Here is a 27,345-nt window from a genome sequence, read left to right as displayed (position 1 = left end):
AGAGACAGAATTATTGTAAATGTTAAAATGCTTTAAATATGGTCCTACATCAGAATGAAAGCAGCTGAAAAGGGGCAGAGAAGCACGTCACGACTTTAACCATGAGATAAATGTTCATCAATGCAAAATGGTTCCCACCTTGTTATTCTCAGTAGCCACAGTGGCTCTTATGCTGTTTGCAGACAGGAGGACTATCTTCTCATTGGTCAGCCCCAAAACTGCTGCTCGTGGATGATGTAATGAAGGATTCTTTGAAAGCATAAGGAGAATGATTACTATTCTTATGTTGTTATGTAGAGTCACTCATTCCTAGATTAACTATAACAAAATACCTGGGCGTTCCTGTAAGGCTCAGACTCACTCCATTTCCACTGATAAAGCTCTCCTTTACTGCTGACAGCGAGAAGCTCAGAATACAGAGCCCCAATGCACGTAAATTTTGTTCCATCCTATAAAGTAAAAATAAAACAAAACTATGAATACAAAAATTGACAAATTCCTTGGTTTAGACACTGCTTTTAATCACTATAAACTAATCACTAGACTGCTTACTTAGGCATATAAACTACAATCTCAAGATCCTCACAATCCTTGACTCCCTTTCAGAACTCAGTCCTGCTGCCTGCTTCCAAGACATCACACTAGGACTGTCCTTGCTAATGCCCCTGCCTCCACTTTCAGATAATCCATTCCCTCTCTTACATCAAGTCCATGCTAGGAAGACTCCCAGTCTCACCAAATCTGATGTTCTAGCCCTCACCCTGCCTTCCTCTTAGCTCATACCACACTGCACAGCCCAGCCTGAGACAAATCTAAGTTCTTCTTTGCACTGTAACCTCAGAACAGTCCACAGAAAATACTCAGTGAGTGTGCTGGATAGAGTGGAGGGTGGAGGTAGTATCTTCCCTGCAGATACTCCAAACTGCTGAAACCAATGCCCCTATTGTTTTTTTGTGGTAAAAGCTCATTAATTAAGGGGAAAGAAATGTAAGAGACTAGGATGCAATCATATCTAAAAATAAAATGAGCGATGAATGTAAATAACAATTGATTATTTTTAACATAAATGACTGACCCATAAAGTTACCCAGAAACCTCAGAATCTTCCTTTGTCAGATCGACTACACGGCTGACCTAACTTAGGGCTATCTATCAAGGGCTAGAAGCATGGGTTACGCTTCAGAATATACCAAAAGAGCACTGATTTAAATCTTACTGCATCTGCACCAACCCCTTCACTCCAGGTAACCTTACAGATGGCATCTGAAGATGATACCCAACAGAATTTAAATTCCTCACATCACCAAATCCTCTCCTCTCTAAACCATGGGCATCAAAGGCCACCACCTCCTTCCCTTGTAGGAACTGCACCACATCTTACCTTTTATATCTCTCTCCTCTCAGTCCTTTAGCTAAAATTTAATATAATCGCCAGGCAGTAGTGCCACACGCCTTTAATCCCAGCACTTAGGAGGCAGAGGCAGGCAGATCTCTGTTGAGTTCAAGGCCAGCCTGGTCTACAGAATGAGCTCCAATATAGCCAAGGCTACACAGAAAAACCCTGTCTCAAAAAACAAACAAAACGGGCTGGAGAGATGGCTCAGAGGTTAAGAGCACTGACTGCTCTTCCTGAGGTCCTGAGTTCAATTCCCAGCAACCACATGGTGGCTCACAGCCATCTGTGATGAGATCTGGTGCCCTCTTCTGGTCATACATGCTGTATACAAAATAAATAAATAAATCTTTAAAAAAAAAAAAAAAAACAAATTTATATAATGGAATGGCATCAGCAAAGGGGAATCCAAAATCTAGGTCCACTTACTAAAGTGACGTGATGTCAATTATGTTGTTTCTCTGAACTCATTTTTCACACCTGAAATGAATATATTTTCACAAGTCTCTGGGAGGGAGGGGTGTGAACTAATATGCAAAGTGTACAGCACAGAGCCGACTATTGCTTTATCAGATTCACCTTCTACTCCCCAAACAATGAGAGCTCCTGGACAGAGGCTTCCTGCAGAGCTCTACCTGGCTTACATAATAAAAGCCCCTTCCTTTTCTAATCTCTTACCACCTCCCATCTCCAGAGAAAGATCTCCTCCTTCCTACCTTCTTTAAAGGCCACACACAGACATACACACTGAACACAGCCCCTTCTTGTATCCCTTTCCCACAACAACCATTCAAACTAGCCTGTCCTTCAGTCCACTCGGTGATAAACTCAATTCTCACGTAAGCTGTTTCATCTTACCATAGTACTTTCAAGTGCCAAATGGATACCCTACCTATTTTATCCATCTACTCCTACAAACTCAACCAGCTGTGTATGGTGGCACACACCCCTAAGTCCTAACACTCAGTAGGAGGACAGAGGGCTCAAGGATAGCCTGGGCTACACAGCTACATTGTGCCCTGCTCTGCGTCCTTCCTCCAACTCCCTCACCACATTATGTGTTTCCTCCAGATCGTGTCACTGTCCATTATGTTCAGTGACTCTATCAGCTAGCACACTATGCTTTGAAATACACCACCAGGCTGAGCTGCAGAATTCTCTTAAAAGGAAGCAGAGCTAAGATATAATAAACATATTTCAGTATAGGCTTAAGCATTAAGGCTCAGAAGAAAGTAAGCAAGAGCATGAGTATGGGCTTCTCAAAGAGTCATGGAAACTAAGACATACCCAACTGTGGTGTGGTCTCCTCAAGTATCATCTCCCACAAGGCCCACCCTCATCTTCGGTCCCCACCTCCACTAATGAGTCCCATCACCCACTGAGTACTAGTGGGATCTGAGAGCCCTCTCTGCTCTTCTTTTCTCTATCAATCTAGCAACCAATCAGAGTGACACACTTGTCAATTCCTGAGTCTCCCTTCCTCAGTCCCCACTAGTCCTACTTTGTTTAAGGTCTTCACAGTTTACTCAACAATCCTATCACACAACTGATTAGATGTTCCTTTTCCTCTTCCTAAATTTCTTTCGATACCAACAGTGTTCACTTCCTTAAACACAGACAAAAACCTCACCAACCTCATCATAATCCTCTGAAGACTCTGTAAGACCTTAGTCACTGAAAATCAATACCTCAATTCCCTGGCAAGTGGACCTCAGCCATCTTCCATCTACTCCAGTCAGTCTACCACTTCTACCTCCTAAAATACAGCAGCAGGCAACTCTGTGTGTTCACTTCTACAAACATACCATGAACTCTCAGGACTCGGGGTCCACGCACAATTATGGTCAATGCCCACTTTACCTCAACAACATTTACATGTCACATCTTCTGGGAAGCCTTTTTCCAGTCTCTAAAATGGGATTAGGCACTTCCCATTCAATCCCCACAGAACTTTCTCCACACCTTCAGTCACCCTTTACAGTAAGTACTCCCCAATGAACTCCCAGTGGAAGCTCTACATTACTGCAGGCCAGCACGACACACGGTAGAGCAAAAGCACATCAACCCACTGCTCAGCGAACACATAAAACTCAATGCCAATATCTTACGGAAATGCTCTGCTGAGGGCAGTACAACCCCCAATGAACCATCCTAACCGCAAAAGCACAACGGCAAGACCCTCTTGGAACTCATTTATTCATTTAAAAACCAATAAAAAAATGACTTCTATGCAAGACAGCCCGCTGTTCACCAGGACTGATCGGAACCTGAAAATCTGCTAGGGATGATGTCGATGACTAAGTCCAATCACCAGCCTAGGGAAGGGACAGAAAAAGCACTTATTCAAATGTCACTGAAAGGTAAGCGTGGCATCTTCCTGAGACCAAAAGGACTAGCGGCATCGGAGTCTGTCGTGCCGTTTGGTCGTGTGGCGGCTCCACCTCACCCTTGCTTTCCTAACCCTTTCCTGCACGTCTTCTGTGGTCCTGTCTCCTGCACTCATTCTCATCAAACCGCATTTGGGCACACTTGGGACACTTTGTTTCTGTCTTGTTGGCCTGCTACTCACTGTGAAGCACAAGTCGGCCCTGAACACATGGCAATCCTCCTGAGTGCTGGGATCATATGCATGTGCCTTCATGCCTGAACGGAGCTAACTTTTAATGGACATTTTTTTAGAAATTTCTAGGTATCAATAAAACAAGCTTCCCCTTCTAGAATTTGTTTTCATACTCCTCGGTGTGAGAATCATGGTTAAGATGAGGCAACACAGCCAACAGCATGTTCCAATAGCACATGACTTCTATACTGAGTCAGCTGTTACAAGTCGGTTTCCTCTCACCACCATCCAGAGAAACAGATAACGCACACAACTCCATGTTCAAAGAGTCGGGAGGAATACAAGTACTTATTCCAGGACACTAAGGGAAATAAGGGCTACTTAAGTGCTGATCTGTCCATGCCTTCTGAGGAATCCCAGACAAGCACCACCAAACCCATCCTGAGAGCTCAGCAAATGAAGACTGGAAGCATCCTTTAAATCTAAACAGTGTGTACTGGGGTGATATTTTACTTGTGCTGAAATGTTATATTTGTATGTTTATAAATAAAGTTTGCCTGGAGATCACAGCAGCCATAAAACAGAAGTCAGGCGGTGGTAGTACACTCCCTTAATCCGATCACATGGCAGGCACAGTCTGTGTGGTCAAGGACACAGCCAAGCATGGTGACACACGCCTTTAATCCCAGTACCAACCATAGAGACCTGGAGGTCTGTATAGACAGGCAGTGACGATGAGGAAGTGATGTGGCTGGGCTTAGAGCCAATGAGGAGGCAGAAGAGGAAGGCAATAAAAGTGCAGGTTAGACAGGAAGAAGCACTCTCTGGGGAAGCTATGGCATGGTGGTAAGCTAAGGCTAGTCATAGCTATTCGTTATTTCTCTGATCTCTTCAACTATTACCCCCGTATTATTTGGCTCTGTTTCTTATTTAATAAGACTGTTTAGAAATTCATTTACATTTGGTGACCATGAGGCAAGAATTCACTAAAAAACCTTTGGTGGCCTTACAGGCCAGGGGTTACAGGCACTGGCTCAGCCGGAGTTTGCAGCCCTACAAGCGGTCTGGCTATACGCAGCCAGGGCTGCACTCGACCACAGTAGCTACAAGTGGCCCAGCTAGCTCAGTTGGTAGAGCATGAGACTCTTAATCTTAGTGTCATATGTTTGAGCCCGACATTGGGCGCCATTTGTAGCTAAAGTTTTCCTGGTACTGCTCGGCTCCCGCAGTCCTGCAGCTGCTTGGACCCAAGTAAACACACAGAGGCTTATATTAATTAAAACTGCGTGGCCATTAGCTCTGGCTAACTATTGACTAGATCTTACACTTAAATTAACCCATAATTCTTTCTATGTTTAGTCATGTGGCTTGGTACCTTTTCTCAGTTCTGCCTTCACATCTTGCTTCTTCTGTGTCTGGCTGGCGACTCCTGACTCAGCCTTCCTCTTCCCAGAATTCTCTTCTCTGCTTGTCCCACCTATACTTCCTGCCTAGCTACTGGCCAATCAGCATTTTATTTATTAACCAATCAGAGCAACACATTCACAGTAATCCACAACAGTGTACTGTCAGAGTCAAAGCAGAGTTTTGTGTTTAGCAAATTTACTAATGGAGATGTGGAATTTATTGCACACCTTTGAGGTTTCAACAGGATGTCCAGCTATTACAGTGAACGGCCACCATGGCTGAGCAGACCTGTATTTCTCATCCCCTATTACTGTAACCAAGCCAGCTGACATCACTTATTGAACTGCTCCTCCAGTGGAAGTTAGATTTCTAGACATTTATGCCATGTATGTGTACATGCTACTTTATGTCCTTTCACTAAACATTTATACCACAATTGTGCATATGCTACTTTATATCCTTTCACTAAACATTTATACCATGATTGTGTATATGCTACTTTACATCCTTTCACTAGACATTTATACCACGATTATGTATATGCTACTTTACATCCTTTCACTAGACATTTATACCACGATTGTGTATATGCTACTTTACATCCTTTCACTAGACATTTATACCACGATTGTGTATATGCTACTTTACATCCTTTCACTAGACATTTATACCACAATTGTGTATATGCTACTTTACATCCTTTCACTAGACATTTATACCACAATTGTGTATATGCTACTTTACATCCTTTCACTGCACCTTTCCATTTAATGTCTATGATAACCAATTTTATTCTGGCCTTTCTTTTTTGAAGACTCCACATTTAAGTGAAATCATAACAGCATATATGTTTCTAACTGTTTCACTTAGCATGCTTTCCTCTAATTCTATCCCTTTTGTGACAATAGGAGATTTTGCTGACCATCCCCAATGTGTGTGTGTGTGTGTGTGTGTGTGTGTGTGTGTGTGTGACTTATTCATCCATTGACAGACACGTGTTCCATATTCTGGCTATTCTCAGGAACACTGCAATGAGCAGGGCATGCCCCTTTGTCAGGTGACTTCATCCCATTTGGGTACACATTCCTCACAGGGTATGCAGTCCATTGACCTCTATGCACAAGGGCATGCTGTGGCACCTACCCATAGCAATAAACACAATAAATAAGTAAATAAGTGTATAAAAAAAATTTTTTTTTGAAGAATGTGAATTAGGTAATTCCCCAAAACTGGAATGAGATATATTAATTTTTGACCTCAAAAAAGACTATTTCCTATTTAGGAACCCTAACCAGGCTCTGGCTTCATTGTTGACAGCACCACTAACAAGTCATGTGAGCGCTGCCAGAGACAGGAAGTCCTTCATCAATCTGAAGTGCTCAAAGTTTATAGCAAATAGGATATGGCTGAAGAGATTACTCAGTGGTTAAGAGCTCTGCCTACTTCTCCAGAGGGCCCAGGTTCAATTCCAGCACTCATGTGGCATCTAACAACCTTCCAACACCCTCTTCTGATTTTCACGGACACAAATACATAATACACAAACATACATGCAGGCAAATATACTTGATATACAAAAATAAAGTTTTAAAAAAATGAACAGTTCAAATACAAGCTATAAAATTCTGATAACTCTAGTATACAAAATTAAGACTACCTTCTCATATACTGATAAACTAAGAATGTAGAAACACATTATCCTATCAAAATAATACACCAGGTGGTGGCACATGCCTTTAATCCCAGCACTTGCGAGGAAGAGCCAGGCAGATCCCTGTGTGTTCAAGGCCAGCCTGGTCTACAGAGCGAGATCCAGGACAGCCAGGACTACACAGAGAAACTCTGTCTCAAATAAATGATGGATGTATGTTTGAGAGAGCGAGAGCGAGAGAGAGAGAGAGAGAGAGAGAGAGAGAATAAACTTTTAAAAAATACAAAAGCTACCAAGTTTAACTTTTAAAAAATCTTACAAAGACTCACATTTCAAGATTAATGTCTGTCTGTTACAAAAGACTTGGAGCTGCATGGAAAAAGTCTCAACAATCAATACAGCCCCATTATCTAACAAAGCAAAGGCCTCTAGAGCAGTCAGTCAACAACCACGTGACAAGGAAGGGCTAGACTGATGGATCCTTGCTCTCCATCTGCTCTGGTTCTCAAGTGCTAACTCAGGCACAACATTCCCAACTGTCCTGAGCCAGGGCCTCTTGAGACCCTCAGTCCTCAGCAGATGGCAGCCACCAAGAGCACCCTACCCTGTCTGCCCACGCTGTCTGCCGACAGCCTTCCACCACTCTCAAGTCTCCCCTTAGGGAAAAGGACGGCGCGCTAACAATCCAGACAAGAGAAATGGGGACTGCACCACAGCTGGGGGGGGGGGGGGATGGGAGCAAGAGGGGGACAAGAGGGAGTGGGGGCGGGGGGAGGAAGAACAGGAGAAAGGGAAGAAAGGGAAAGCGAGAGCAGCAGAACAGAGAGGGAGAACTACCGCAAGGTGCTGTGGCTATCGCTGCTCTGTATAAATAAACACTGGTTGGCCAGTAGCCAGGCAGAGTGTAGGCGGGACTAGAGAGAAGAGAATTCTGGGAACAGGAAGGCGGAGTCAGGAGATGCTGCCAGCACTGCCATGAGTACCAACATGTAAGATACCGGTAAGCCACGAGCCACATGGTAAGGTATAGATTTATAGAGATGGATTAATTTGAGCTATAAGAACAGTTAGCAAGAAGCCTGCCACGGCCATACAGTTTGTAACCAATATAAGTCTCTGTGTTTACTTGGTCGGGTCTGAGCGGCTGTGGGACTGGCGGGTGAGAGAGATTTGTCCTGACTGTGGGCCAGGCAGGAAAACTCTAGCTACAGAAAGGTCTACATGACCATACGGGGAGAAGGAACCAGGGATGTGTCCGTGTTGAAAGTATTCTAGCTGCCAGTAAAAACAGTCTAAAGACGGTGATTAAAGTGCATGGCCCCTCTTGCATTCAAGTTCCCCATGTGAGCTAAGTAGCAAAAAAATATATTAACTGCATTAAGATTGATGATAACTATGAAAAACATAAATTTGGAAGGTTTACTATTCCCCCAAATTTGAGTTCAAAGAAATGAAAAATAATCTCAGGTTAGCATCTCTTCATCTGCTGGTGATAAACATCCAAGTTGCCTCCACACCCTTTTCCCCCTACTTAAGACAGGGTCTCATGTGGCCCAGTTTGGCCTCAAATTCCTGATTCTCCTGCCTCACCTTCCCAAACATAGGATCAGAGATGTGCACCAAAACTTCAGTTTATTTATGCTTAAGAATTAGTCCCACTGAACTATCTGTGGAACTGGAGAGGGAGGGGAGAAACAGGGCATGTTTTTTTAATAAGTGAAGAACATGGATTTCTATAAAAGCCTTTGAAAATCAATTAACCACTTAAGATAATGGAACACACACCATCAACAGATTTCACTTGTGGTGGAGATGAATTTGTCAAGATCCAAATCAACTTCACAAATCCTAGGTACATTCTGGGATTCACTTACTGTTCTAATTTCCTAGGCCTGTTCTCATTTGGCCTACTCTGTCTACTACTAGGCCATCGAAGGGTCTTTCAAAACCTACTGTCATAAAATGGAACAGCTATGTAACTGCAGAAACACAGCGCCCTCATCTTGTTCTGACATGCATGCTGCATCAATAGCCAGAGCTTGTCCTGTAGAAACTAGAGTCCATCTGGCATTTCAAACCTAGAAAAGTAAATCTCTACCAAAGAATATAACAACTACTAAAATAATTATCGCCAGGAAAAATGTCCTGGAGGATAACTGCTCGTGTGTTATTGAGACTACCACCCTAACTTCTCAGATTCACTCCAGCACACAGCAAGCACTGGACACGTGGTACATGGCTTGGGCCATGCTCTGAAGATGCTCTGGTGGTCTGCTTGTAAACAAAAGGCAGATGAGCACTTTAAAAGTGTTGCCTCTTTCAACAGTCCTACAAAAACCAGAATAAATAAAACACAAACCCTTCAATGGAGGGGACAGTTGTTAGGAATCTACTTAAGAGTATAAAACTTTTTCCAAATACCTTATCAGGCCACCATTGTAAATCTTCCCCCAGGGACACTGGACTTTGGACAGGTGTGTTCTTCTTGTCCGGGTTTGGCTCTCCTTCTTTACTGGTAGAGCCCCTTTCATTATCAAATGAGGCTCCATCAAGCCACCTTCGTTCCCGCAAACGCAGAACAGATTCCCGTTCCCGCAAAAGCTCGGAGTCTCTCTCTAAGGGAAGAAGGAGAACTGGTATGCAATCGGGTCACACCAGTGGGATAAAAGTAAGCCACTCTCTAGTACACACCCTGCAGGACGCAGCAGCTAACAGCACTTTATCTACTCAAATGTACACATCAATATCTAATTAGGCTGACATGCATCATTCAAAACATCAACCCTTCAAGTGACTGAATGAAAATTATAAACTAGTAATTTTTGAAACTATGCAGAGGCAGCTCAATGTTTTTAGAGCAGAATTATTCTAAGTTTGATTTGGTGGCTTTTTAAAATAGATTTAAACATTCTCGAATTATTTCATTATTCACATGAAATTTGTATTATACCATTAGAAATACTTAGTATAAGAGTCCTTGACTTATAACCTAGAATTCTTCTCCCACCCCCCCACCCCCCCCACCCCCGCGAGCTGAGGACCAAACCCAGGGCCACTGAGCTAAATCCTCAACGCCTATAAACTAGAATTTCAAAACATTAAATACTTGTAAGCAAATTGGGCTGTCTAGTTTTTATGTCAATGTGACATAGGCCGAGTCACCTAGAAAGAAAACATCAATTGGAAAAATGCCCCTACCAGACTAGTCCATGGATTTTCCTGAATAGTGGTTGATGTGGAGGCCCTGCCCATTGTGGGGCTTTAAGAAGGTAGGTATGGTTCTGAGTACTATAAAAGAGCAAGCCGTGAGAAACAGCAAGCCAGTGAGCAGCAGCCCTCCAGGGCCTCTGCATCAGCTCTTGCATCCAGGTTCCTGCCCTGCATGAGTTCTGGGCCTGACTTCCCTCACAAACTATGATGTAGAAGTGCACACTGAAATAAATCACCTCCTCCCTAAACTGATTTTGTTCATGTTGTTTTATCTCAGCAACAGAAACCCTAACTAAGGCACAAACCAAGAGTATTTGTTACAAATCTTCGAAGTTTGTTTTTTCAATGAAGAAATAAAAATTTAAATAGGCTGAATTATAAATATATTAGGATAAAGTAAAAACTCAAGTCCTTGTTACAGATAAACTTACAGGATAGATTTTATGGATAAATCGTCTAAAATGTTTTGAAAAACAGGTGGGGTTTTTTGTTTGTTTTTTGTTGGGGGGGCGGGCTTTCTGGATAAGTCTTTTTATACTGTCCTTAAAACTGCCCTCAAATTATCTAAAGCCACAGCCACATTTTCAGTTGTCTGTAGGATACTTTTTAAAATAGTCAAAAGAGCCAGGGGTGGTGCCGCACACCTTTATTTCCAGCACTTGGAGAGGCAGGGGAAGGAGGAGCTCTGATTTCAATGACAGCCAGGGCTATACAAAGAAATCCTGCCCTGAAAAAATGAATGAATGAATGAATGAATGAATGAATGAGGTAAAAAAAAGAAACTCTTTCAGTAAAAACTGTTTTAATAAAGATTTTATTTAATAAAATAATTAAAAATAAAGTAATATTTTAATAATCAGGGCTGGGCGGCAATGGTGCATGCCTTTAATCCCAGCACTCGGAAGCAGAAGTAGGTGGATCTGCCAGCGTGGTCTGAGCAAGATCCAAAACAGCCACCAAAACTACACAGAGAAACCCTGTAAATAAATAAATAAATAAATAAATAAATAATAAAATAAATTAAATTAAATAAATAAATAAATAAATAGATGGGATAAAGATCGGAGACAATACATAGCTGAGTCACAGAAAACTGCAGCATTTGAGGCTCTCGGCATGTAGCTCAAGGTCAAGCACTTGCCCAGCTCGTGGCAGGCTTTGGTTTCAGTTCCCCAGCACCACTAAGACAACAAAACACGGCCCAAGTCAAAAGTGATTCAGACTAAAAATATCTACACAGAATCAACTTAAGAAACAGATATTTAGGAGTTGCTAATGTCAGAAAATAAATAATTGAAAATTCAACACTTGGCTATTTTTAGAGCAGTAAAGTTTAAGCTGCTACATATATTCATGTTAAATGGTCACCCACAGATGTGTTAGTTTAAAAACTCAGCTTCTAAGTACCAAGTATCTGCAACAAGGCCATCCTTAATAGAACATGGCATCTTTTCTAGTTTACTAATTATTGGTAATTATAGCTTATTTTGTCTATTATTTCAATCAAGCAGGTTCGAACTCTGGAAAGTTAACTGAGTCATAATGTGAGCTAAAATGATACAAAATTTGTACTATATACCTTTTAAAGATTTTAGACTTATACCAACAGCATATTAATAAACCAAACACGTCTATTCATTTAATACTAGCCAGTCAGTCCTGCTAAGTTCTTCATACTTCACTCTTACATCTACTCAGCATTTAAAATGAACATGATTGTGTCGTTTTAATCAAACAAAATAAGGAGGGTTCCCCCCCCCCCAACGCTGTATGTCGCTGTAAACTAGAATTCTGCTTTTAGTTAGATCAAAATCTATCTTACTAGGTAAAAATACACTTAGGCAGGTCCCAGCCATTGGCGTGTGTTATACAATGTAAGATCTTCTCTGAAATACTGTGTGGCACTCCAAATACAAACATTGAGTCTGAAGGCCAAGGCTCCCCAGCCCACTGCCATGGCATGACTTCTTCACCCTACTGTAGTATTCTGAGCTCAGACACAGGCGAGTTTGCCACTCTCTTTCCACAGAGCCAGCCCACAGTCAAGAAGAAATAAATGCAAAATTACCTCGAGATGAGCCTAGCCTAGAAAGTGATGAACGACGAAAAGAAGGGTAACCAAAATAGCTAATGTCCTCAGAGAACATGGCATCAGCATCGATAATGACACTTGGGTGGGCAGAGTGAATGTCAGCATCAAGAAGAGACATAAGATCCTCTACAAACAAAAACAAAACAAATATAAAGGAAGCAGCTGTGGATAATGTATCCGTAGACCACTAAAAGATTTCTAAAAATTAAAATACATTCAAATCATGGACTGTTTTCACCCAATTTAAAAAAAAAAATCACAGGATCTAGGAAATAAAATTAACATTATAAACATAGATCTTAAGGACTATCACATTCATTATTGCTACAGCTCTATTTACTAAATTAAAAATTTTTAAGATACTTAACTTTCTAAATTAAAAAATTTTAAGATACTTAACGACATCACAGGAACAAAATACAGACAAAATATAATGCAGTTCAGTAAGTACCAATGTTCGGTGATGATATTATCAAAAAACAACATCCCACATATCAGCCAGGTATAAATCCATGCACTATAATGTCTTAATTAGGATCAAGCACAAATCCACTGAGCAAAAATATTTTCCTTTAAAAGGGACTTTATAATCAAAGTATACAGCAAGAACTATCCAGCACCTCCCAAAGGACAGACACAGTCAGCAGTTACACTTTAAAATTGCAGCCCTCAGCCCAGGGGCAGCAGCCCAAGCAGCAGAGAAAGGCATGAGAGCGGAGCACCAACCTCCAGGCAGGTAAGACTCGCTGGCTGTATCATCCCCATCGTCTCCATCTTCATCGTCTCGGCTGAGTAAATTATTTACAGCAAGGTTTACATCGAGGTTTGTCCGCTGAAGTTCTCGAATAATGACACTTCTGGATTTGCCTTGTAAAACAACCTGGGCCTAAAATAAACAAAGGATAGTGCTATGCTAATTTTCTATTACTTACTAAAGTCAGTCTTCTAAATAGATTTAAAAAAAAAAAAAAAAAAAAGGCCACATTTTTTTCAACTCTTTGGGGTCAAGACCTCACCTCCCCCTCTTGCCTTTGTAGGACAGGTTCTGACAGACCGCACCTGTGAAATCAGCTCCTCAGGGATGACGGATGCTGGGATAACTGGCTGGGGCTGACTGCCCAGAAGTCCTGACCCCCGATCCCGTCCTGTCCGAATGACTCGCGTCTGTCGCCTGGAGTCACGAGCGCCAGCAGATGATCTACCAGAGGAACCTCCTCCTCCACTTCCACCTACTCCAGAACTCCAACGGCTCCTAAAGAGTGGAAAATTGGTGCAATTCAAGTTTTTACACAATCCACTCTAAGAGATCATGTTGAGTCTCATTCTTGTACATTAGTTATCCAGCTAAAATCTGGAACAAACTTTAAAATAATTGTCTGAATTTGTAATATGTAAATATGAATTCACTTTAAACAACAAACAGCATTCTTTCCATCTGTGTTGAACATCTGCACAGGAGGAGGCAGGCATGGTAGTGTTCCCTGTAATCCCAACACTCAGGAGATAGGAAAGGCCAGCCCCTACCCAAAACAAAAGGGAAGGGGGCATGTGGGGGAGAGTTAAGTCCATAAATATGAGGACCCCCAAACTTTCTTGGCCAGACAGCCTAGCGAAGTAGGTGAGTCCCAGTTCAGTGTCCTGCTGCAGGAACTATAGAGGAGAGTGACTGAGGAGGAGGCTTGGCATGGGCCGTTAGCATTCACACACAGGGATGCATACACACCCATACCCACAAATGCACATACACACGAATACCCATACATATATGCAAAAAGTGAGAGAACCACACCAATGAGTCTAAAAAATATAATAAGCAGAGAGACTTTATATTAAGCAGATTGACTTTATGTCCCAGTTACCTGTGAGAGTGACACTTTAAGCCTACTATCTGAACTTAATTACTAATTTCATCTAAAAATGTCCCAGTTTGGTTAACAGTCCATGTGGCTAACAAACACAAAAGAAATGAATTGCTATTTCTACCAAGTAACACATACCATTTTCCCCTAAACAAGAATGCTAGAAATCTCATGGGATCTATTATCTAAGCTCACACATACATCCATGCTAATCTTCAAGCATCACAAACTAAAACTGTCAAGAGTAGGTATAGACAGGTGTCATAAAACTGAATACTAAGACAGAAGGGAACAGTGGAGCACAGCTGCCTATCAGAAGAACCTCATGTTTAAACTGAGCACCAACAGCTCCGATTCACTCTGACAGTACCAGCTGACAGTCTGCTACCTCTGCTTCAGGAACCCTGCACTGGGTTCAGTTACCCATTACTGTAACTGTTGCTACAGGGAATCTTGGGATTCCCTGCTCTGTTTAACCTATCAGAATTCAAACTGAATACCTGCCCATACCCTAACTGCTCCTAAACATTCTTCTAACCAACCAACCTGTGCTTTAGACAAAGATGAATGTTATCTTAAACACATAGCACTGGTTGAGTTTTACTAATAGGTAACAAGACAGCACCGAATGAGTAATTCCTTTTATTCATAATAAAGTTACGATTTTCTAAAATATTAAACTAAAACATATGGAAAACCCTGACTCTCCTCTGTAGAATTACTTAACAAATTAGTGCTACAATTCTAACTCAAAGTACACAGAAGGACCAAAAATCACACATAGTATTAATTAGCCCACAGCTTGCAAATCTATGAACCAAGTGTAGTCCACATAATTGGTAAACTGTTTAAAGTCCATATTGTTTGCTTAAAGGAAGAGTCTGAGAAATTTCTCACGTAAGTTACGGAAACAGGAAGAAATCCTGCTGTATCCTGGACTCCTCATGGCATGCTGGAAGTGAAACACACTAGATGAGCACTAACATAATGACTCACCACCGTGCAGCATGAGGACCCGAGTCAGATCCCAGACTACCTAACAAGTCGGCTATGGTCCCGTGTGCAGCCGTAACCCAGGGATACGTGGGAAGAGACAGGACAATCACTTGACTTGCTGGCTGCCAACCTAGACCCTGCCTCAGAGGAGTAAGGCAGGAAATGACCGAGGCGGACACCTGATGGTCTCTTGTCTGGGCATGCGCACAGGTGCAAGCACCAGCATGCACGTGCTCACACACCACACGGGATCCTCAACATCCTCAAGCGTCCAGTTTGTCAGAGTCCTGCTACCTACCACCTTTCCTACCTGGCCAGCTTCAACCTCCAATTTCCAAATACCTGTTTATCTTTTACAATCCAAAACCTGTAATAAATTATTAGTTCAGACAAAATCCTCAAGGACTGTGGCACTTGAGCCGATGAGAAAAAGCTAGCCCACCTACCTACATGTGGAATGACAATACCAAGATTTTGACAGCCACAGCTCCTAAGCCTTACCACTACACACAAACTCTCCTCTCCCAAATGAATGGCTCTTACTTCCAACCTGGTCTAAAATGAACTAACAAAACAATAGGAGATTTTTGAAACATCTCCCAGTATACATATTAAGTAATTATTAATGGGAGAAAACAGCAGCTGGCGACCTGTAGTCCACAAAACTGCTGAACACGAAAACACCGAAGGGCAGTGAAAATCAACAACCACCTCTTTACTACCCCGCTGCCGGGAAAAGCAGCAGCGTGGTTATCCCAAGATCTTCCAACACAACGGTGAGATGGAGACTGTTTACCTCCAAAGGGGAAAGAGTGTTTTGTAGTGGGGACATCATCTTCACTATTAACCAGTGGGAAGCAGAACTCAGCCATGCCACTGGACTTGGCCTGCAGAATCCCAACTCAACAAAAAAATGTTTATCTTCAAGCAAAGTATTGTTTGACATGTACTACAGATAACAGTTAATTTCCTAAAAAAATGTATTCTTCCAGGTTTATCAAAAGAAATCATTTTGCTCTTATGCTCTTCTCAGAATTCTTCAGTATGCATTGTGTACACAGAGATGTGATGTGTAAGTCAGAAATAAAGCACTTGCTTGGAATAGACAAGGCATGCATGGGTTTGATCCTCATCTCTGCAAAGAACAAGGATGCTTTATTAAAGATCCAGGATGTATTTTCTGTACCTGAGCTAAAAAGGACACACAAAACAATCTCAAGAACGTACCTAACCATGACAAATGACCTTCCTCCAATCTTTAGATAATTTAGTTCAGCACAGAAATATATTAAGCATTTTGAAATCTCAGTTTTTAAATCTCTTACTTTACCTACATCACACTGTATATAAAATTTTGGAAGCAATTCCAACTACATAATCATTTTTAATCAACCTTTGAATACCATATAATTTGAGTGAACTGGCATCATCTAATCATTAACCAGGTATTTTCAGAAATTTTGGCCATTCAAAATCAAAGTATAAACTGGGCGGCGGTGGTAGCATATGCCTTAATCCCAGCACTTAGGAAGCAGACAGGTGTGTCTCTGAATTCAAGGCCAGCGATATAGAGTGAGTTCCATGACAGTAGGGCTACACAGAGAAATCCTGTCTCAAAAAACCCAAAAAGAGAAAGAGAGACAGAGGGAGGGGAAGGAGGGAGAAAGAGACAGAGAGATGCTTCTTTTAAACCCGGGCGATGGTGGTGCACATCTTTCATCTACCACCACTCAGAAGGCAGACAGGCGGATCTCTGTGAGTTGGAGGGTAGCATGGTCTACAGAGCGAGTTCCAGGACAGCCACCGCTATGTGCGCGTGCGCACACACACGCACACACGCACACACACAAACCACCAAAAAAAAACCCTCTGTCTCAAAAAAAACGAAAGACCAAAATATAGCTGGTACATCGTTAATCCCAGCTCTTAGGAGGCAGAGGCAGCTAGATCTCTGTGGGTTCAAGGCCAGCCTAATCTACACAGTGAGTTCCAGGATAGCCAGGACCCTGTCTCAAATTCCAAAAAAGAACCAAAGTATTAAATAATTAAAAACCCTTGCCTAGAACTTGCAAATGGCTTCTTTAATTTCATAGTATATAAACTTCACATAAAATGGTATAGGAGTTTTAAAACACACACACACACACACACACACACACACACACACACACACACACACACCAAATTTGGATAACAAAAAGAAGCAATGTTAAGATTCCTCTGCTCCCCAAAATAATTCACAATATAGACAGCCAAATACAAAACTGTTTTACATTTTCAATTGACACTGGAGGCGTCTGGCACGTCTAACTGTTGGGCTAGATAATACTGACGTGACAGTCACCGTACACAGCACTCACAGAGGTCGGCACAAAACAGCAATGCCTGCAATTGGACACGACTTACCCCAGAGTGTTGCCTGCCAGCCTGCCCAGAGTCTCCGAGCCTGAGAGAAACCACGGAGAGTCACTGGCCCTGCCAGGTCTAGAAGTCCTCCCTGCCCCCGAGCTGCTACTCAGTTTTGACCTAGGAAAAACCAAGAGAGAACCAGTCATCAGACAGCCCAGGCTGCTGGGGGAAGACACCTCCAGACCTCCCCACTGGGACCTCCTGTGGAGAGTATCTACCTGCCTGACTCTCTGGCTACTCCCTATTAAAATGTGCACCAGCTGGCAGCTGCCCGACACATTCCTTCCTAGTAGAAACTGTTCTCAATTTTCAAATAGAAATGAACAGGAAATAGTAAACTTTCTTCACATTTTAATATTAAGCATGTGTTTCTTAGAAACAATCAAGGAGAAGTCATATCTTATGAAGCATCCTTTAATACACTATAATTTTTAAAGGCCAAATTTGAAAGGAAAAAAAAAACTTGACTACTTTCAAATTGAGTTCCACGTTTGTAACCATCAGGGACAAACATGACATGGAAGTCAGTTCGGTCAGCAGGCACATCAGCACACCCCTGTACTACCTGCTACTTGGGAAGCCAGAGCAACAGAACATCTTGAGTACAAGAGTTCAAGACCAGCCTCAAAGTGCAGGAAGACCCTACCTCATCAGATCATTTTTTTCTGCCGTGCCTTTTTGTTTTTTAAATCACTTGAGGATAACCAAGATCAAACATTGGTTTTCTGAAACATCTTCTAAGTGCTAAATCATACCATATTGAATACTAAATACAAGAGAAAGATGTAGCTCTGTGGTAAAGCACCTGTCTACTATATACTAGGCTCTAGGTTTGACCCTCAACATCATAAACACAAACACAAGCCAAAAACATCTTACCCATCATTATTATCAGGTTTACCCAATTCCAGTCTGTCTGGTTGTACTGAAAAACCAATCCTACAAATTCTGCCATCCTAAAAGCAAAGAAAACATGTAAAATTCTGAAAGAGAGGACATTGAAGTTTTAATTTATTCAGTAATCAGATTCTGCCTATTACTGTCAACCCAGAAGACAAGAAGTCCCCACCCGAAGCAGCACATGCCTGGGTTGAGGAACATGGCAGAGTACAAAGAACAGGAGCACCTGACAGAATTCAGAGTGAGCACTATACAGTCACTGCATGCAAGTCTCCCCATTCTCTTATGAACTAGTTTCCAGTCTTAGTAAACTATCTGCCCCAGATTCTCTGGGCCAGTGAACTTCACAGAAAGAGAACTGGGCAATAAAGTAACTCCTCCAAGAAGCTACTGTTTTCCTTGACTAAAAGGGAAGAACTGACCCAGAGGAGGACTTCACTGTTTCCTTTTTATTTCTCTACCTTATGGTGAATGATTTACCTCAAGAAGAAAGGCAGCGTGATTCGGTCCCACCACACACTGTTTAATAGTAGCCTGCTCCAGTACATTCAAAGGTGGGTGACTAGAGAAAAAGAAAAAAAGTACATAAAGTAAAATTGTTCTTTTAATTGAAAACAAAAAGAATTCCTAAACTGAATCTAGTAACTATGATATCCACTATAATCACTGAAGTTGCATAGCATGCCAAACTGTTTAAAAATAAGCATTACTGGAAACTATAATTTAAATGAAGCCAACTCTGACAGTAAGAGTAAAAGATATGGTGGCATTTACCTTTAATCCTGTGATCTCTGTGCTGTGTCAACAGACAGCCAGAGCTACATCTCAAAGATTCTTAATCTAATTGAATTCTGAATCTAATCAAATCATATCAATCACATTATTATTATTATTATTATTTCCTAATAAAAGGCTCCAGGGCCATGGTAGGGCAGCTGCTTAGCACACCTAACCATGAGAAATAGCTAGACTTCAAAGAGCTTCAACTTCTTACCTGTTCAAATTGTACTTGTTCAGCTTCTCTGAAACTTCCCGTAACCTTGAAACACAAAAGCCAAGTGTTAACAAGCCCGGTCCTGGCCCTGCATAAACAAGATGGCTGAGGGACCTGCACCAATCCTGGGCTGATCCCCAACAGCAACAAGCAGGCATCACAATTCCTTTCCCTTTCTAGCCCAGCAGCAACTCCAGTATTAACCACATTAACCCGATTTCCAGACAGGGAAAAGGAGGCTTCTAGGGTTTTTATAGCAAACACCAGCAGCAAAGCTGGTTCCCGAGCAAATGCCTAATGGAAAACTCATTTTGAAAACTGCAGTTTAAACCAGGTATAGTGGAGCACACCTTTAGGTGGAGGCAGGCAGATCTCTGTGAGTTGGAGGACAGCTTGGTCTACGTAAGTTTGGGGACAGCCAGAGCTACATAGTGAGACCTTGTTGGGGTGGGGGAATAATTGTTGTCTAGGCCAAAGTTTTGACAGTACATGAATATCATGCAGTGAAAATAACTGGGAAGCATGAACTTCTGCAGAATTAGCATATCAAAGTCTTCCCAAAGCCTGATAACCATAAGTTATAACATAGATATACCATAACAGTCTCAGTTTCTACCGCTATGACATGAAACTGACTGGAGCCTCAGTGTCTATAAAGGCACCTCCATTTCTAAAGAAGTATTGCTGTGCATGCTTAGAAGAAAACCTTTGGGCTAAGTAAGTGGTTCAGTGGGTAAAGTGATTGCCGCAAGGCATCAGGACCTGAGTCTGGATGCCCAGACCTAACATAAAAGCCAGGCTTGGCAGTGCACACCTTTAATCCCAGTACTGGGGGTGGGAGTGGGGGTGTTGCAGAGACAGACGAAGCTCAGGGGCTCACTGGCAACCAAATGTACGAGAAACCAGGAGCCCGTCTTCAATAAAAGACCAAGTCTCAAAAACCATGCTAAGGTCGGGCAGTGATGCACTCCTTTAATCCCAGCGCTTTGGAGGCAGAGAGAGGCAGGAGGATCTGTGAATCTGAGGCCTGACTGGTCTACAGGTGAGTTCCAGGACAGCCAGGACTACCCAGAAACTGTCAACTGCAAACACACACACACAGCAGATGACAGCAGCCAAGGTCAACCTCTGGTGTAACATGGACGCTCAAGCACAAAAAGCAAACTCAGGCGAGGTAACAGAGATAAGAACTTGTACTGTCCACTGTCATTTTTCTGTTCCCCTCAAGGACATAGTCCGGAATTCATACAAAATGTTATCAGCCTACGGAAGTCATTTTATAATCTACAATATAACCAGAGATGTTCAAGAATTCGTCTCTTTGATTGTTAACTGAACAACTGTCTGATCTTTTCAAACTTTTTTAGAAATAATTTTTATACAAATAAACTGAGAACTTTAGAAAACACGATGGAAAAAAAAACAAGTGGGTGTAAATCAATGGACGATCTGTGGAACTGTTGATCTCTAATAACTGACAAAGCATGAATGAGATCAAATTTTAACCACTTATACAAACTGCTTAGGATTTAAAAGCTTCCAAAGCTTCCAGAAGAGGCTGGAAAGATGGCTCAGGGGTCAAGAGCTGTGGCTTCTCTTTCAGAGGCCCTGCGTGGTGGCTTACAGCCACATGTAACTAGTTCCAGGGACTCCCATGCCTTCTGACCTCCATGCCATGTATGTGATCTACAGACATACATAAATGCAGGCAAAATACTCAAACACATAAAATAAACACTTTTAAATTGTTTAAATTAAAATCAAAGCTTACAGAAGTCATCGCACCCATGGGTAAATGTTCTAATGATTGCAGTGTGAGACTAAGTTAGAACCGGGGTCTAACTTATCCTGCAACTGTAGAGTGGCTCCAGGACACGTCCTTGTCAAGTATGCGCAATACCTGATACCAACCAAAGATTACCTGCTGGTTAACACTTTCACTGGTGCTTTCATTTTTCCAAAACAAAACACAAAAAAAAAACAAAACAAAACCCAAAGACTTACTGGTGACTTCATTCTCACTACCAAAACTGTGGGGGCAATTTGCACCACCACACCCTTAAAAAAGACATCTCATTTTACCAGCCTGGTGGTGCATGTACTTTCTTTCATTAACAACATGTTCCCTTGGTGCTGGGAGGTCCAGCTTTTCCTCTAAATTCCAGTTTGCTCAATTAGAGGGCACAATTCTGTTTCAAAACATGATGAAATCCAAGAGTACTGCACAGTGAACCCAGAAGCTATGAGGGGGGTTAACTGGAGATTGAAGGCAGACTAGACTGAAACTGTGCTCCAGAGTGACAGCCGCCTTCAGAAGACCTGGAGCAGAGGCCCACATGCACTAAGGACACAGAACTTGTCCCCAGACTACTAACTCTTTCCATTACCACGTCTTTTTTTATTAGCACAAAATATACAAATTAAAGGAGGGACCAAAACTTCTTTCAAAATTGAACACTAAAGAAACCTGAAAATGAACAACTTGGAGATGTTGGTGAGATTGCCCTGCCGAACAACCTGCTCAGCTGAGATCCATTCGGGAGAGGATTCAGAATCCTACAGTCTGCAGTCTGAGGAAACAAGATCAGCTGAGGAGTTGACCAACAAGCAAAACATGACCTGAGAACACAAAAGAAGGGGCCGCCCAGCCACCAAACCAGATCACCAGAACCATAAGCCCACCCTACACCAACTGGGAACAGGTAAGCCCCCATCTCCTGACAGGCAGACCAGGTCTCTAGCCCCTAGGCCCCAGCCATCCGAGTCCCAGGGACCAGACAGCTACCTTTCCCTGCTCCCCCACCCAAAAAAAAAAACAAAAAAAAACAAAACACAAAAACACACGAAAAAAACAAACCCACAACCCCTACGAACCCAACAACCACTGGAGCCATAATATGGAATACGAGCCCAACAACATCAATTCCACCAAGAACCCGTAATGGACCAAGACTATCAATTAGAACAAGAAAGGCACCTTCAGACACAGACACTGCCTACACTGAGTAGAGGAAGAGATGAGTAGACGCCAGTGTAAAAATACAGGCAACAACATAAAGACTTATATGACAACATTAGAACCTAGTGATTCTACACCTGAAAGACCTGAACATACCAACACAGAAGAAGCACAAGAAATCAATCCTAAAAATGACTTTAAGAAGATGATAGAGGCCCTTAAAGAGGAAATGAAAAACCCCTTAAAGAGGAAATAAAAAATTCCCTTAAAAAATGGAAAAAAAAAAAACAAACAAAAAATTGGAAGAAATCAAAGAAAGCCAAGAAAAAGTAATTAAACAGATGAAGGAAACAGTTCAAGACTTGAAAATTGAAATTGAGACAATAAAGAAAACACAAACTGAGGGAATGCTGGAAATAGAAATCCTGACTAAACGAACAGGAACTACAGAAGCAAGCATAACCAACTGAATGCAAGAGATGGAACAGAATCTCTGATGTTGAAGACACAATAGAGAAAAGAGATTCGTCGAAGAAAACACTAAAGCCAAAAAAGTCATAACACAAACGTCCAAGAAACTTGGGACACCATGAAAAGACCAAACCTAAGAATATTGGGGATAGAAGGAGAAGAATACCAACTCAAAGGCACAGAAAATATATTCAACAAGATCATAGAAGAAAACTTTCCTAACCTAAAGAAAGAAATGCCTATGAAGCTACAAGAAGCTCACAGACACCGAATAGGCTGGGTCCAAGAGACCTGAAAATGAGCTGCTCCGATGGCTTCAAGGTGGGTAGATGCTCACGGAATCAACTAAGCTCTGAGGATGTCAAAATGCTAGAAAATAAGCCCATAACTCATAAACTCAAGATTACCAAAGAGGTCAAGAAAATGGATCCTGGTATCAGCTCAATTTTTTAAATCTTAAAACTCACATTTAAGGAAGGCCAGTGAAGCCAGGGCATGGTGGTGCACACCATTAACCCCAGCATTCTGGAGACAGAGACAAGTAGATCTTTGCAAATTCACTGGACTAACGTGAGTTCCAGGACAGCCAGAGACTGTGAGACCTTATCTCAAAATACAAACAAAAATGGCCAGTGAGACAGCTCAGAGGGAAAGGCGCTAGCGACAAAAGCCTGGGGCCATGAGTTCAAGCCCTGAAACCGACACAAAACTGAAGAACACCAACTCTAGAGTTGTCTCCTGACTTCCTACCCACACACGTAATCCGTACAAAAAAGCACAGCGCTCCACAGCCCAGTGTGGTTGTGCATGCTTGCAATTCCAGCACCCAGGAGGCAGAAACAGGAGGGTCAAAATCAGTCTGAGGCTAGGGTAATCTGCATAGTAAGTTCCAGGGCAGCCAGAGGTGCAAATACAAGATTATCTCTCTCTCTTTTTTTTTTAATTGTAATTTCTCTCTCTCTCAAGGTTTTATTTATTTAGTATGTACACAGTCTTCTGTGTGTATGCTTGAACACCAGAAGAGGGCACCAGATCTCATTACAGATGGTTATAAGCCACCATGTGGTTGCTGGGGATTGAACTCAGAACCTCTGGAAGAGCAGCCAGTGCTCTTAACCTCTGAGCCGTATCTCCAGCCCACAAGATTATCTCACAACAAAGGAAATACTTAACATTTCTTTAACCCATAGTTAAAGCTGGGTGAAGCAGGACTATGATCTCAAGACTCAAGGAAACCAGCCTGCATATATGACAAGACCCTGACTCAAAGCAAAAAAAGGAGGGGAGCATAATTAACATCCTAGGCTCACCTGACACGTCTATCAATTTGTGGAAATAACATCCACTGCATCCTGAGAAGAAGCCTGAGGACTTCTCCCAGCTCACCTATGCAGGTTCTGAGGAAGAGCTATTAGTCACCTCTGGGGCTTTGCAGGCCCCAAATCCTTACAGATGCATAAAAAAGCAAATATATCCGTGTATCGACATATTTAATGTTGATGACAAAGTAGCATTTACTGGGGCCATGAGGTGACACAGCAGGTAAAGGAACTTTCTGCCAAGTTTGGTGACCTGAACTGGACCCCCAAAATCTACATGCTAGAAGGAGAAATTCCTTCAAGTTAATTCTCTGACCTCCACAAGAATGCCATGACATGTATGCACACACATAATAAATATTTTTTGATGAAATAGCATCTAATAAATACAGTAAAATCCTACCTAACTGAATAGTTTCATATACAAATAGATTTTATATAATCACATAGAATGCTTCACCAAATATCAACTTAATTAATAAACTCAGTCTCAGAGCATACATAAAATAGATTGTTCTTTCAAATCTCAGGACAATTCTAAGTACACTGGCCCTCTACAAAATGTTTTTACTTAGATCCAGAACATACTGACAAGGGAACCCTCAAGCACAAAGAATGAGCTCTATTTAAGGAGCATCTGCTTCTCTGCAGGGCTGAGCACAGAACACAGAATCGGCACATCCACTGAGCACACCCACTTACACTAACGTTAGTGAGTGCCTTTACTAAGCACGACACACTCTTCCAGTACAGAGGATCTTGGTGCACCAGCTTCCTGACTAAGCTTCACCATGCTTAGTCACAAGCCAGATTTCTTCTCATAGCAATAACACAACAGAAACATTTCTTGTTTAAAAAGCCAAGAAAGAGCTCATCAAATTTCACTCAACTCACTTAGCAGCAGACTTACAGGTAAGCCTGTGAGTGGCAATAACATACAACTGGACAGGTTGGCACAAGCCTATGAAACCCTCCTGTTCTGCTGTTCCAAGAGCAAAGATTCATCCTACAGGCCAGGTCAATAACCTGTTCTGTTCTTTTACATTTATAAGTAATTTTACAGATCCAGAGAGCAGAGTTTTTAAATACTAAACTGACATACTTTATTAATAATAGTACCTGCTAGGAGCTAACAAACATTTACTACTCCTAAAAGCCCCAGAGCTCATCACAAACACACACACACACACACACACACACACACACACACACACACACACACGTGTAGAATAGTTTCAAAGATAATTTAACTTTGCACAGACCCTAGGTGGCACCACACATAGTGAGGGTCTTCAGTTCTTAAACTCTCTGCCTACCTACTGCCACATATCAGACCTCTGAACATTCAGACACAAGTCCAAGTATAACTAACAAACTCCACAGGTCTTTCTTGCTGAAGTACAGGGAAATAACTCCCCAAAGCTCTGGCTCTCAGGGAAAACGGCAATTCTTCAAACCCACGTGCTCCAAGTGCTGCTCCCCATCTACCTGAAATTGTATGGTAAGAGCTTTTGCTCATGGGATGGGAAGTGTGTGATCTGCCTTCAGCACACTTCCCTTGGTGCCATTCCGACTTACTTATGCCCAGTTCAAATACACTGACTGGCAGCTGCTCCTGGTGGCATCCCCAGCCTCTCTCCCATATCACATCTCACTGTCAGCACTGTAGCTATCTATACGTTCCTGTCTGAAGCGTCTGCACAGAAGTACTAAAGCAGCCTTTCCATTTCTCAGCATACAGTTCCATCAATGAAGATTAAGTTACCCCATAATCCATCTCAGACACAAAGATTCTTGGCCTTAATATCAATAAAACTAACCTCCAGGCTTTCACCTTAAAGAACCAACCAACTGTGCATTTGAATGTCCAGCTTTATTTTTTATTTCATTATCTGCTCGTGTTAACTGGGGGAGGGATTACTGGTGTTTGAGACAGATTCTCAGGTAGCGCAGGCTGATGACCTTGAGCTTCTCTAAATAAATAAGTATCAAAATAAATAAATATCAAAATCTCAAAATTTTTTGGTTTTTCAAACAAGGTTTCTCTGTATAGCCCTGGCTGTCCTGGATCTCGCTCTATAGACCAGGCTGGCCTCAAACTCACAGAGATCCACCTGGCTCTGCCTGCTGGGATTAAAGGCGTGCACCTCCACGGCCTGGCAAACTGGTTGAAAACCAGATCCTTTGGAGCCATTCTGGTCCTTCTCCAAAGGCTTTCGGCTCTAAATGTCAGAACCCAAATAAAAACTAAGAAAGGGTGAAAGTGACTTACATTCATTCTGGAACAGGTACTGACTGTGTGTTACTAGCCAGATGGCAGACAAGCGCTAAAACCACCTCTAAGCATGGACATGGGCTTTTCATTAATTACACTGTCATGCACCCCCCTAAGGACAGTCAGTTCTCCACTTCCGTAAGTCTTTACACAACACTGTAACGGGGCACATACACACTGTAGCACCTCTGCTCTGTTCTTCTCCTGCCAAGCTCAGGGAGAGCCCCTCGGTCAGAATCTGCTCTTCCGGCCCTACGGCTACCCTTAGCCTTCCTTCCTGTGTCTGTGTATTCTACCTTTGAAGCTGTAGACAGCTGAGAAAAGCCTAGAAGGGTTATACCAAGGGTGGGGGAGGGAGGTGTGCTGCAAGCTTGTCTGTCTGTCTGTCCTCCACAAGGGACCCCTCTACAAGTAACCCACATCTCCAGTCTCAAAGGCTTTCTTCAACAGCTTCTCTTCCCTGCCCCCATAATGTACCTTCCTGACTCCCACATTTTGAATAAGATCACTTTAGAGTCTTGTTAGTCATTTACTGAGGACTCCAAAAAGATTTGTAGATGGTAGCCTTGTGTCTATTTCAAGCTAAAATTAAAAACCCCAAAATAATACTTTTAAGCTTATTACAGATGGACAAAAATTTCATTCCTATCAAAAATAACTACTCTCCCAAGAATACTTGATTGGGGGACTGTTTTGGCTTTATTACTAGGTTTAAATCAGTGGTATTCTCAGATCTGCCTGTACAGTGCAGCATATTAGTGACTGCAGGATGTGACTGCCGGGTATGGCTCGGAGGTAAAGCATCCTCGCCGCTGACATGTCGGCAGCACTAAGGAGGGACTTTAAGAAG

The 27,345-nt window shown here is 42.2% G+C and overlaps 1 protein-coding gene across 1 annotated transcript in view; it reads right to left on the bottom strand.

The window, feature by feature from the left end:
- Nucleotides 1-27,345, bottom strand: part of Ubr5 (ubiquitin protein ligase E3 component n-recognin 5) — a 120,901-nt gene that overhangs the window by 61,874 nt on the left and 31,682 nt on the right. The window contains exons 2-11 of the mRNA XM_059246961.1: nucleotides 19,472-19,516; nucleotides 18,958-19,039; nucleotides 18,457-18,533; nucleotides 17,575-17,694; nucleotides 13,373-13,565; nucleotides 13,040-13,199; nucleotides 12,290-12,439; nucleotides 9,433-9,626; nucleotides 333-449; nucleotides 139-249 (exon numbers count right to left, since the gene is read on the bottom strand). Coding sequence (XP_059102944.1) covers nucleotides 139-249; nucleotides 333-449; nucleotides 9,433-9,626; nucleotides 12,290-12,439; nucleotides 13,040-13,199; nucleotides 13,373-13,565; nucleotides 17,575-17,694; nucleotides 18,457-18,533; nucleotides 18,958-19,039; nucleotides 19,472-19,516 — 1,249 coding nt within the window. The remainder of the gene's footprint in view (nucleotides 1-138; nucleotides 250-332; nucleotides 450-9,432; nucleotides 9,627-12,289; nucleotides 12,440-13,039; nucleotides 13,200-13,372; nucleotides 13,566-17,574; nucleotides 17,695-18,456; nucleotides 18,534-18,957; nucleotides 19,040-19,471; nucleotides 19,517-27,345) is intronic.

This window comes from Peromyscus eremicus, chromosome 20 (genome assembly GCF_949786415.1).
Source record: "Peromyscus eremicus chromosome 20, PerEre_H2_v1, whole genome shotgun sequence".
NCBI lineage: Eukaryota > Metazoa > Chordata > Mammalia > Rodentia > Cricetidae > Peromyscus > Peromyscus eremicus.
The sequence above is the reverse complement of the archived record's forward strand: the minus strand, read 5'-3'. Positions and strand labels throughout refer to the sequence as shown.